The following is an 11,917-nucleotide window of genomic DNA, read 5'->3' as shown; positions in this document are numbered from 1 at the left end:
CTGTCAAAAAAACAAAGTCAACCAATCTGTTGCATGTGGCGCTCTAGCATTTGTAGTACAAGCGCAGAGTGAGCGCGTTACGCCAAAACGGTGGGAAAATCAGTGTTTTTATTTTGACATTCTCACGAGCGCGTCACCCTATTGGCCTATTGTCCCTGAGTAATATTTACATTGGTCTTGTTTTGCTAAGAAGCATAGCAAAAAGAACACTCCAATGTTTTCGGTAAGATAGATTTTGTTAAATTCCTTTGTTTGGTCTGAAAAATAATCAGAGTTATAAAGTAAGTGAATATAAAATTTCTATTATGAAAAAGAAGTAATTGCGTAACAACTCAATTTTCATTAATCATGTCATATGCCTATTTCAAGATGATAGCTTATATTCCCATCAATTATTAAAGACAATCTATTAATCAAACAATAGTACTCGAGTTTGTAAGAGAATAATTCAAGGCGGATGTAATCAAATCTTAAACACAAGAATAACCTCATTTTATCCGTAATTTCAGAAGGCAATAAAAGTAGCGATTGCTTGCATGAAACGCAATCCAATTTGGTAAAAGAGGTAGACACTAGACCTAGATTTGGTCTACGTTGGCGTGTAAGGTAAAGAGAGAGAGAGATTGTCAAGCATCACTCGGCGACAGGCAATAAGAAGCTGAATCCAGAATTCTCCCGGATCAAAGGTGGAGGTTCGATATCAGTAATATCAAATCTCTCCATCGACTTCGATAAATCATCAACAGAGAAAGGAATGCTGCAAAATCATTTTAAAAAAATAAATTAGAAAAACGTCAACGAACCAAAACGAAACCTGTTGGCATTAGTAAAACCAAGTTTTGTACTAACCTTGAGTCGTCATCCAAAAGGAAAGAGTTGCTAACAGCATTGCTTGAATCTTCTGTCATTAGCACCCTCATATTTGCTATTACCTATTCATATCATAGAGAGAGAGATAGGTGGTATAAATATAAGCTAGTTAAAGAAATGCTGAGACAGATCATTACTTACGTCCGGGGAGACGCTGTGTGTGCCATATTTGTCGTCCCAGTACATCGTACTTATCCTGTATAGCTGTTGTATACTCAGTACCTGCCCACAATTTCAAGTGATCAGCAAATGAAAACTTCAAGTTTCCAATCTGTTAGCAAACTGGCAAGTTTGTATCAAATGAAAACAAAGATAAACTTACAGGGCAAAGATCATGACTGATCTCATCGAGAGTTTTCTTTGGTTTTTGGTGTATGACCTGCATTTTGGAACTAGAGTTAGTAAATAATTTACTCTCATGGGGTACCTACTTAAGGTTTAGGTAGAAGCTAAGAAAAGGTTACCAGAAACCCAATGGCCTGTCTTATATGTTTAAGCTCATCCCACGAACAACCCGCATACTGCAATTGTATTGGTTAGTTTTATCTGAGTGATAAGAGGGGAGTGAAAGAAAGTTAAGAAGAGATACCTCATCTGTTGCCTTGAAGCACCAGTGTTCCAATTCAGACAAGCCAGCTTTCACATACTCGCCATTGCTAAATGAACAGCACTCACGTCTCAACAGAAGACTGTTGGGGACAACAAAGGAAACATTTGATTAGTACAAGATTGAAAAAAAAAATTGTTTTGAGACATGATGGGATTCTAGATGCTGATGAGCCATGGGAAAACCTGTTAAACAGTTGAACATTGATGAATGAGAATATCTGCGTGAACACCTTGCGCACCAAGAATGAAGGAACCTAAAAAACCACAAACAGAAGAGTCAAACTCAGGGCAGTCTCCCAACTTGTTTTTATCTAGAGAAAATGGAACCCACATTGTTTAATTTCAGAGTGTTGAGGAAGTTTGTAAGGCTCTTCACAATTCCTTGCCAGTGGGCGATCAGTGCTTGCTGACCTGCAGTGTTGGCCACTGAACGAGATGCTCCTTTCACTAAACTCGCTCTCGATGTTCTTGGCGCCTGTTTAAAGGTGAAGACATAAAAATAATAACTTACCTAGAAGAACCTTCTCCTGCTTGTGAAAGTGGTGGCTGGTGTGATTAATGGCATACCTGAATGCACAATCCAAGGAGTGGAGAAATCTCCTTCTTCAAGTTGTCCCGAATCATTCCGTATATCTTTTCAACATAAGCTGTGAGCTGCTGCTTAAAAAGTAACGCCGGGTATTTTGCTTCGACTTGTCTTAAGGTATCCGCTCCACCTCCCGCAGCACCGTTTATCATTGCAAGGTTTACACCTGGAGGTGCTCCACGGAAGCTCTGAATAATAGAAACATTCTCCAGATTATACTTGTAATGAAACAAGAAGCTTTTGCTATTCAAACCATATATACCTGAGTCATCCTTCCAAACAGAGTGGCAGAAGATGAACGGCGCCGCTGTGGAGCCATCCCAGCTGCACCACTAGCTTTGAGTGTGCGTTGGAGGAGTAAGAGGAGCGTCGAGGCATTGGACAACCAATAGGCCAATGTATTGTTGTTATCTTGAGTCTGAGATATCAATTTACTCAACATTAATTCCAATCACAGTTGAATACATATAAACTAGGAAGGTCAAGCCTACCTCAATAGCATGGCCTATTGTCTGAATAATGCGATCAAAGACACTGGTTCGTTCAACTTCAAATGACCTCCATTGAAGTAGGCATTTATAGATGATACATGCTGTGATAGGTCGGTTACCCTTGAAACCCAAGGGTTGGACAATGCAGCGGATAAGTAGCTCATGATTTTCTTGCTGCTTCTCGTTTAATGATTTTTGTGGTTTATCATCCACTTCAGAGGAATCCCTATGGTTTATTGAATGGCTATGCAGATCCTGATTCAAATTAAAAGCACCATCATTAGATCAATCAAAAAGCCGAACTTGAGACACAAACTGAATTGGTTAATTTACTCAAATATGTGGCAAATGTACTCACCAAGCTTGACCTGGCATCCACTGCTAGATGACCACTCTCAGAACCTCTCTGTTGTTGTTAAACGGATGGTAATTCGTAAGCTTCAGACAACCGAGAAAAAGATACTTGCGGTCTCATATTTCAATTTAGTGTCCTAATTTACCTGTAAAATGGACCTGGAGCGGCCAGAGAGAAATTTATTCGGTGCCATGGACACAGCCTGTTGCCGTAAGACTTTGTTCTCCGATTCCAAGTTGGTGCACTTTTCCTCCATCCTGATCACATTAACTTCATCAATTTAGCTCATCGGACAGTGAAAATTACCAGCAAAATACATTAATCTACAAGAGCAATTAACCATATATCCAGGAGTGGTTAGGAACATATAAATAACATATTGTCCTTACCTTGTTAGAGATTCTTGGAGTTGCTGACCTTTCTTCTCTGACTCTTCCAGTTTCTTTCTTCCGTCTTCGAGAGACTCTTGAGCTTCTTCGAATTTCTTCACTGCATCATCAGCTCTTTCTTTTTCGTTTTCTAGAGTAGCCTGTTTGAACGCAAATGATTACTGATGCTAAGTAGACGTAATAAGTAATAGCGAATGCAAAATCTCAAATTTTAATGGAACTGATTTGCAAGTATTGACAACTGATAGCCACTGACAGAATGTACCTTTACACTCTCCAACTCCTCTGTCATCAGTTTGATCTTCTTCGTATCTTCAACCAAAACTTGTGTTTCTTCTATAACAGGAGGAGCTTCCTCAGCGGCTTTCTTTGCAGCTTCGCGTTCCTTCACAAGCAATGCATTTGCTTCATCCACTTTCCTCCGCATTTCCTCCAACGAACTCTGGAGTTTCGCTGTCTCCTGAGTCTTTGCTTCTTCTAAATCAGCCTGAAATAATAACTCAGCGCGCTATACGTTATAAATCTTATTCAAAAATGATCGATTAGAATGATGTTTCTATGGCAGATACCCTCAGGCGTTTCTCCAACTGGACACGATATGTGAGTTCCTCAACTTTCTTTTCAAGCATATCTTTTGCCTCCTTAAGTGCGCCTGTTTCCCTTGAAGCCTGAAGACAAAATGAAACAATTAAGAGTATGTTTGAGATAGTAAACCAAAAGTAGTATCCTTATTTTGAAAGTATTAAAAAAAACTTGCAGATGCGTACTTCCTACCACAAAGTATATGGCATGATTGTTTCCAATAAATATACCATGCATTATAATAGTAGGCTATTGGCAATGTGAATACTAAAAGAAATTTTAGGAAGTGCAAATAAACAAGCTGTACCATTTTGAGCTTCCTAAGTTCTCTCCTAGCAAGTCTGCCTCTCCATCGTGTCTGAGATATGATCACTCCATTTTTAAGCTTCTTGTAGTACGTGGTTGCTCTGTGACAACGCCACTGAGCCTGCCATTAGTAACAGGAAACTCTGTGTTACTGATCATGAGAAACGTAAGATAGTTTAAAACTTCTATACTCTCTTAAGAACATCAACCTGAACAATTGTGGCAGCCTTTGTTTGCTTCCTGAATCTGAATTCTTTACGAGCAGCCATTGCTCTTAGACCAGTCTGTAAAGCAAGCGCACACACATGGAGCTTTTTATAAGATTTTCTAGAGTAATATCTTCGACCATTCTTCTGAATCTTCACAGCAGCAGCTTCTCGTCTCAAATTTTCGTAAACTTTGCAGGAAAGTCTTCCTATGATATTTGAAAATGAGTAAAAGTTGCATAAATGTTTCTATATTCAAGCAAATAGTTCATATAGTGTGACAAAGTTAATGCCCTTCCAAAGTCCAAAGAGCGCGATTGAAATCAGATGGCTCACCTCTACATAGAGCTTGTAGAGATATTGTGGCCTTTCTCAGAACAGTAAACCGTTTCTGAGCTTGATGAGTTCTTGTTCGTCTCTGAATTTTTTTTGCAGCACCACTAAGCACTTCTGTCCTCCTAGCGTCGAGTTCAGCCATCTGACCAGCCCTCAAGAAGATCTTTGTTTTACCAATCTGCATTAACAAAAGATACGAGTTTGCATTTGATTTCTTTCAAATTTTCCATCACTGAATCATATTCCATTGCATCATTCATACTATACAATTGGTTCCATTAACTAAATAATACTCAAGGAACAGTTACCTGGTATCCTTTAAGTCCCATGCTGTCCAATATCTTTTTACACACGACTTTCTCATCGTAGCTGTTCAGGGAAAAGTCAAAATCTGTAAATATTGATTCCAACTCTCACTAAACATTATAATTTTTACGGGCTAGTAAAATTGCTGTTTACTTACCTCCCTTCTAAAGCCGAAGGACATAGAAGTCCGAAGCGGTTGACAAACTCAAAGAAAGGTTTACGTGTTGGATACCCTGCGCAACTAATTCTGATCGCCTCTAAAACACCCTATACAGAAACCGTAAAAGTTTTAGAGTTATTAGCACACGCTTTCCTGCCATTACTCGCAGGATATTAAAAACATAAAGAGGCTTTGTGGAACCATGCTCATAACCCATATGTCTAGTCTAGAAAAACATCACTGTGGAAAATATTATCTTATGTATACTTACACCACAACGCAGCTGCTGCATGATGTTCACATTCTCAAATACGGCAGGTTTTAAGAGATTGTTAGGCTTCACACATCTGATGTAATGAGGCTCGGTAGAATTTAATGTTTCCATCAGTTGCTGGAGTTGCAGCTGCATCAATCAGGCCAACCGTATTTTAGTTCTTACGTTTACTTACTAAGAGAATATTAGTAAGACACTCTTCCTTAGAAACCACCTGGATATTTTCAATAGAATAAGCTTCCTACCTTGAAACGAGAACCAATAGATGAAAACTTTGAAGATTTAGATGTTTCTTCAGGGAGTGGAGGGAAAAGACCCACGACAAAAGGGCATTTGGAAGCTCCCAACAAATCTTGGTGTTCAGGGATCACATAATCCTTGTTTTTATCCAGAAATAGATCAGACTGATATAGAACCTGAAAGAAATTTAAAAGACACGAGAAACTTGTGAAACAGTCCCCTTGTGTCAAATTTTTCTTGGTAAAAAGAAATATACAACGTACTTCTCCGGCATAATGAGCAACGGTAAAATCTGTTCGAGAGAGTTTTGGTTTGATGAATCTCTTGTGAGCCTTAAAAGTCTGATATAGCTTGTTTGCAAATGTTTCGTGGGTTGATTTTGGAAACATACTGGAAAAATTGCGTCTCATTAGTTTACAAAATAACAGTCAGGATAAAAGATCTACGGAAGTAGTCTTTAATATTACCAAGCTTCATCGAGGAGAGCAATGATCCCACCAGGCTTCTGCAGATGGAAAAGAAAGGAGAAAGTGAGGTTAAAACATCCAATCTGATAACACTGTCCTTTCTCAGTTAAGCAAACCTTTTCTATAAGATCAAGAACATCTTTGTTGTCCACAAATTCAATGTAGCTCCAATCTATTGCCTCTTTTGTGTACTCTTCCTGTTCCATCTTGAAAACGTGCTGAGAACAACAAAAGGAACTAATAAACTCAGAGATCACAGCTGGAAAACGTACATCATTTCCAGTACAATCAAGAACCTACCTGATTGAAATGTTGCTGCAACTTCTCATTAGTGAAATTGATACAGAACTGTTCAAAACTGCACCAGAAAGGTATTAGCAGACAATGGCGACTGCTATCTGTGAGCCTAAAATCACGTAAAAGGTTTCATTACCTGTTAGTTTTGAAGCTCTCAAATCCGTAAATGTCCAAAACTCCAATTAGACATTTTGAATTCGCATCTTGTCCAATCGAGTTATTAATCTTATTTACCAACCTGCACATAACTAGAGATATTCACTTAGTATCAAATATGTAAAGATCCACTATTTTGACACTTAGAACCAGCCACCTACCAATCGAACAATCGAGAGTAGACTGTCTTAGCGAGACCATCCCTGCTGGTAACAGCACTCTCTGGATCGAGACTTCTCTTGATAACTTCCTCGGGTGTGACCATAACACGTTTACATAATGCATCTTCAAGAGCTTTTAAATCACACCTAAAAAAGAGACTTCCAATTAGCTAGAATAATTGATAACACATGTAACCATACAGAGGCAAAAAAAATTTACGTACATGAGAAGTTCCGCTGCTGTCTTAAGATGAAACTTGGCCTTATCATCCTTAGGAACAGATGAATCCACTTCCCTTCCCTTAGTAAACTCGATGTTTCCAATATGAAGAATTGCAGCAACCACCCTGAAAATTGCTTCCTGTTGATATAGACAAAGAGAGAAGCTAACCGTCAATATAAAACTGCAAAAAAAAAAAACTATATTAAATTTAGTAGCTGCTTGCACAAACAGACCTGTTCCTTTTCGCTAATTCCGACAATATCCATAGCTCTCCTTGTCGCAAGATAATCATGAGCATCGCTTATACCGACAAGCTCGTAGCACTTGGACTGGTTCAGATAATGAAAGGTCTTTGGATGGCCCAGCTTGTACTTTTCAATTTCCTGCTTAGTTCACTTAAGTTATGGGGCGAGTTCTTAAAAACAAGATATACATAGAAAAGAGCTGCAGGTGAGGTTACCTCCTGTGGTGCTGCACAAAGAAGATAGAAGCAGTGGTAATTGCGCTCCGGATCAGAGATTTGACACACACGAGACCTCTCCAGAAGATAGGTCCTTATGGCAGCTCCAGATATTCTTCCTTGCTTATCAAATTGGATTTCAACAAATTTACCAAAGCGACTGAGCACAAAGCATATCAAACAATCAGCTGAATCACCAACAATGAATATAGATAAGAGTGCCCACTATTATGAGTGGATTTTGGCTCACCTTGAGTTGTTATTCCTCACAGTTTTTGCATTACCAAAGGCTTCAAGAACAGGATTTGACTGGACGCAGATATAACAAACAAGTTAGTGGATTGAGCTCTTAATATAAGATCAAAAAGATAGCAAAGTCATTACTTCAAGAACTTGTTGTTCAACAGTCCTTCCTTCTGTAACTGCACGACCTCCTAAATACGCAAGGTATCTCATAAGCATCTTAGTGGTTTCAGTTTTTCCAGCTCCGCTCTCACCACTTACAAGAATCGAATTGCTCTTCCCTTCGTTAATCATGGCCCTGAGAGTATACAGGTAAAGGGCGCCTTAGGCTGACAACATATACGTGGGTCATAATACATATATAGACAAGTATTAAAATCACCTGTATGCAACATCAGCGACAGCAAAAACATGAGGATTTAGTTCTCCAAAAGGTGCTCCTTTGTATTGTTGCATCATATGGGCATCGTAGATGTGAGGCAACCGTTGAAAAGGATTAATCGCTATAAGGATGTTTCCTGTGTATGTCTGTCATGAACAAATAAATTCTAGTCAAGACATTAAACAATCAAAAGGCCTAAAACATATTTGTAAGTATGAAAATAAGTACTAACATAGATCTCATTAAGTTCATATCTGATCTTTAAGTTCTGAAGGACACCAGGTTCGTGCAGGTAAGACAGCTTTGTCATGTCATCAACACCACCTGCAGGAGCTTCCACATCCTTTGGGTATATCTTTGACAACTTTGCAGTGATCTATACAATATAAAACAGTTATGGGATGATATTAATTATAGGTGACAAGTTGAAATGTTAACAGGTAGTGTGATTGGCTTGCCTTCTTTCCAGTTGTGGCTTGGATCACAACTTCTTCTCCAGTGAGCTTTTCAACCTCACCATCAATCCAAGCCACGTCTGAGTCTTCAACCCAAACATGAGAACCGACAATAATGTTTACTGGAGTTCCCTGCATTTTACCAAAATATCACAATAACTAAAGGGACAACAACAATGTAAATATGAATAGCCAAAAAGCTATCAATACTAATAAACTGTATACAGTGAGCTATGTAAGGTAGAGAGATCTACAGGAAAGTAAGACGCTCACGTACCATTGTTCAATATTGGTCAGTCTTTTCTTCTTCACAATGATTACAAGTGAAGGAGATCCATTTTTCGGGACATTCCCCGCAGTATAGTGACTTGTTACGCAAGAAACCTAAAAATTTGTAGATTTTTAGACAAACAGACACACCGGAGAGGGATTCGGACAAAACGATTACAGTTTCCGACAAAACAAAATCAAATCACCGATATATTACCACAATCTAAAGACGTTCAGAGGAATAAGATCACCACACAGAACAAAAAAAAAAATGGTGGGATCACCAGAAACTGAAATAGAACAATGAAACTGGGAGGAAGCGAGATCGGAAAAAAATAAGGAGAGAAGAAGAAAAGAAGCGAAGGAGCGACTGTAGGAATGAGTAAACAAAAAAATAAGAGAGAGAGAAAGTGACATTGTTGTTCATCCTTCGACTTCGGTGGGTTTCTTCTTTCATCCCCGTGGAATTCGCGCCAATTCGTGGACCCTAATCACTCACTTTCTCTAGCACTCCACGTACACTCTCTCCTTCGAGAGTATCTATTTACTCTATCTACCCCCAAGTCTCTCAATATATCATTTTCGTCCCATAATCACTAATTGTGATTTATATGATCCAAAATTAGAAGAACAATACAAACCAATATCCAATTAACTCCATAGTTTACTGGATATCAGTTTTCTGTATGGATTAAAATAGACACTATGATGGGTTTGATTAGGAACACAAGTTGATATGGATAAGAAAAATTAGTGGTAAACAAACAATACTATTAAATTTTATAATCGAACCGTATATTGGAATGATAATATTGATGGAAAAGCTTTGGGCTCTGAGCGATAAGCGTCCATTGTGGGGAAACATATAATGACTTCATTTACATTCCTCAAATCTAAGACTTACGAGGAGGCATGGTAGCATGACTAACCGTGTTTCATAACTAGTGTGATGAAGAAAGGACGAGGCGGTTCAAAGGCTTCAGGACTTCCGTCAGCTGAGAAAACGACAGCCAATCCCTGTCCAAACACAAAACGAATACATTTTTATCACTCTGCGTAGATTCTCTTAGTGTATTGAGTTTCTTTTCATGACTTACGTTAGCCAACATTCCAAGATGATCCTTCCCACCACACCACAGGATCAAGTTCCTTTGGGATCTCAAGACGGGCGATTCTGGAAACCAACTCCTCCTACTACTTGCATTGGGTTCAACAGTGCTGGAAGGAAGGAAAATCCAATGCAATGCATTGTGCAATTTGAAGAAACTCATCCAGGGAAGGATCAATGGGTCGATTCACAACTACAGCTTCAAATCCACGATTGCTTTCAAGATCTTCGAGTGATTGGCATTGGCAAATCCACCTGCTTAGCCGAGTCTGCGAAACCATCAACAACTTCCTCCAAATAGTCAAGCACACCATATTCTTAGCAAAAAGTATAATACAAGATACTAATAAGTGTACAAATCATATGTGAATCCACAAGAAATGCTAAGTTGGGCAGTTACAGATTCGAATACTCGCCGACTCCGATCAGGCTCGACACAGCTCCAATTCATTATGAGCAAGACTCGATAATAAGCAGATTAGAAAGTACGTTGAGTGTGTGTGACGTCAGCAATGAAGAAGAAGTCAATGCTTACCCAGCAGTACTGTCTCCGAATGAATCTCTCCTTGACTCCAACAGTTGACGGCTTCCCAAGCTCAGAAGCGTCGCCGCTCGGATCTGATGCGAGGATATGTAATCAGAACGGTTCGTACCAGAAACTGGAGCTGGAGAGGTAGGGGGACTCCGCGACGGAAGAAGGGGTTGCTTTGATCCGATTGCGGAACTTGCATCCTTGGTGGTGATTCCCACCCTTAGATTCTTCGAGGTGGGGAGTGAAGAGAAACAACGACGGCAACTTTGCCGGCGAGGAGGAAAAGAAAAAGAAAAGTTTGCTGGATTTACGACTATGCCACTATGTTGACCATTTGACTTTTGTTAAATGAAGATGAAGCGAAAGGGAAAACGTGGCACGTCATCAACGGACCCACATGCCTACTATGTTGAGCATGACTTGCAAGTTTTTTTTAGCAAAGTCCGTGAGTTCTAAATTTTATGACTTTTTCTTGGCTTCACCCTAGGGGGTGAACCTTTAGGTTCACCAACCAATAGAAAGTTGTCATTTTTGATCTAGTATCTTTTAATTAAAGAAACAAAATAACTTGCCAAATTATATTATGCTTTTAAAATAAAAAATAAAAAATTAAATAAATAAAAATAACAATAGTTCTAAAAAAATATTATTTAAAAAAAATATTTATTTTTAAGATTTAGAGTTTAGTGTTTAAGATTTATATTTTAGAATTTATCCAAATGTTTAGTGTTTTTCCAAGGGTTTAGGGTTTACCTAAGGGTTTAGGGTTTACCCAAGGGTTTAGGGTTTACCCAAGGGTTTAAGGTTTTCCCAAGGGTTTAGGGTTTATGATTAGAGTTTAGGGTTTAGTGTTTTGTTGACAACATGTTTAGTGTTTTTCCAAGGGTTTAGGGGTTTACCCAAGGATTTAGGGTTTACCCAAGGATTTAGGGTTTAGGATTTGAGTTTAGGGTTTAGTATTAGAGTTTAGGGTTTAGTGTTTTGTTGACAACATTTTTTTTTTTTTGAATTCGTTTTTTATATATTATTTTTATTTATTTTTAAATTTTATTTTGAAAAAATAATATAATTTGCCAAGTTATTTGGTTTCCTTAATTAAAAGATATTATGCTTAAAATGATAATTTTCTATTGGTTGGTGAACCTAAAGGTTCACCCTAGGGGGTGAACCCAAGAATAACTCAAATTTTATTACAAATTAAGAAGAAGCCAATAAGTATTGATAGAAGCGATTGACCCAGGTAATGCAATGCTAAAGTACCAAGAAATTAAATTTGGGATGTATCATCTATTTCCAACTTACAATCAATTCTTAACAACTAAATTGCTTCAAAAAAATTTATATCTTACAGTTTCATCAAAATTTCTAATGTGAAAATTTATATTTTACACTCATTTTTAGAGATTGATGACTATTTCCCATTAATCTCTACATCTCTATTTATTCATGTTAT

General features: G+C 38.2%; 1 protein-coding gene across 1 annotated transcript; it reads right to left on the bottom strand.

The window, feature by feature from the left end:
* Positions 1–409: 409 nt before the first annotated feature.
* On the bottom strand, positions 410–8,692 carry LOC106454390 (myosin-9-like). Its single transcript, XM_048766278.1, has 37 exons — positions 8,558–8,692; positions 8,332–8,475; positions 8,100–8,245; positions 7,859–8,015; positions 7,725–7,783; positions 7,475–7,634; positions 7,248–7,397; positions 7,016–7,152; positions 6,792–6,938; positions 6,611–6,712; positions 6,478–6,535; positions 6,294–6,395; positions 6,178–6,215; positions 5,974–6,100; positions 5,716–5,886; positions 5,468–5,599; positions 5,194–5,303; positions 5,039–5,099; positions 4,731–4,908; positions 4,398–4,603; positions 4,190–4,309; positions 3,870–3,968; positions 3,566–3,787; positions 3,301–3,440; positions 3,057–3,168; positions 2,915–2,962; positions 2,557–2,811; positions 2,328–2,483; positions 2,047–2,253; positions 1,811–1,954; positions 1,663–1,733; positions 1,460–1,559; positions 1,335–1,391; positions 1,193–1,249; positions 1,012–1,092; positions 850–932; positions 410–757 (listed from the first exon to the last, which is right to left on the bottom strand). Exons 1-37 carry the CDS (start codon positions 8,690–8,692, stop codon positions 634–636), a joined length of 4,596 nt encoding a protein of 1,531 aa, XP_048622235.1. The 3' UTR covers positions 410–633.
* Positions 8,693–11,917: the final 3,225 nt, after the last annotated feature.

Source organism: Brassica napus, chromosome C8 (genome assembly GCF_020379485.1).
Source record: "Brassica napus cultivar Da-Ae chromosome C8, Da-Ae, whole genome shotgun sequence".
Taxonomy (NCBI): Eukaryota; Viridiplantae; Streptophyta; class Magnoliopsida; order Brassicales; family Brassicaceae; genus Brassica; species Brassica napus.
This window is presented reverse-complemented; position numbering and strand designations above follow the sequence as displayed.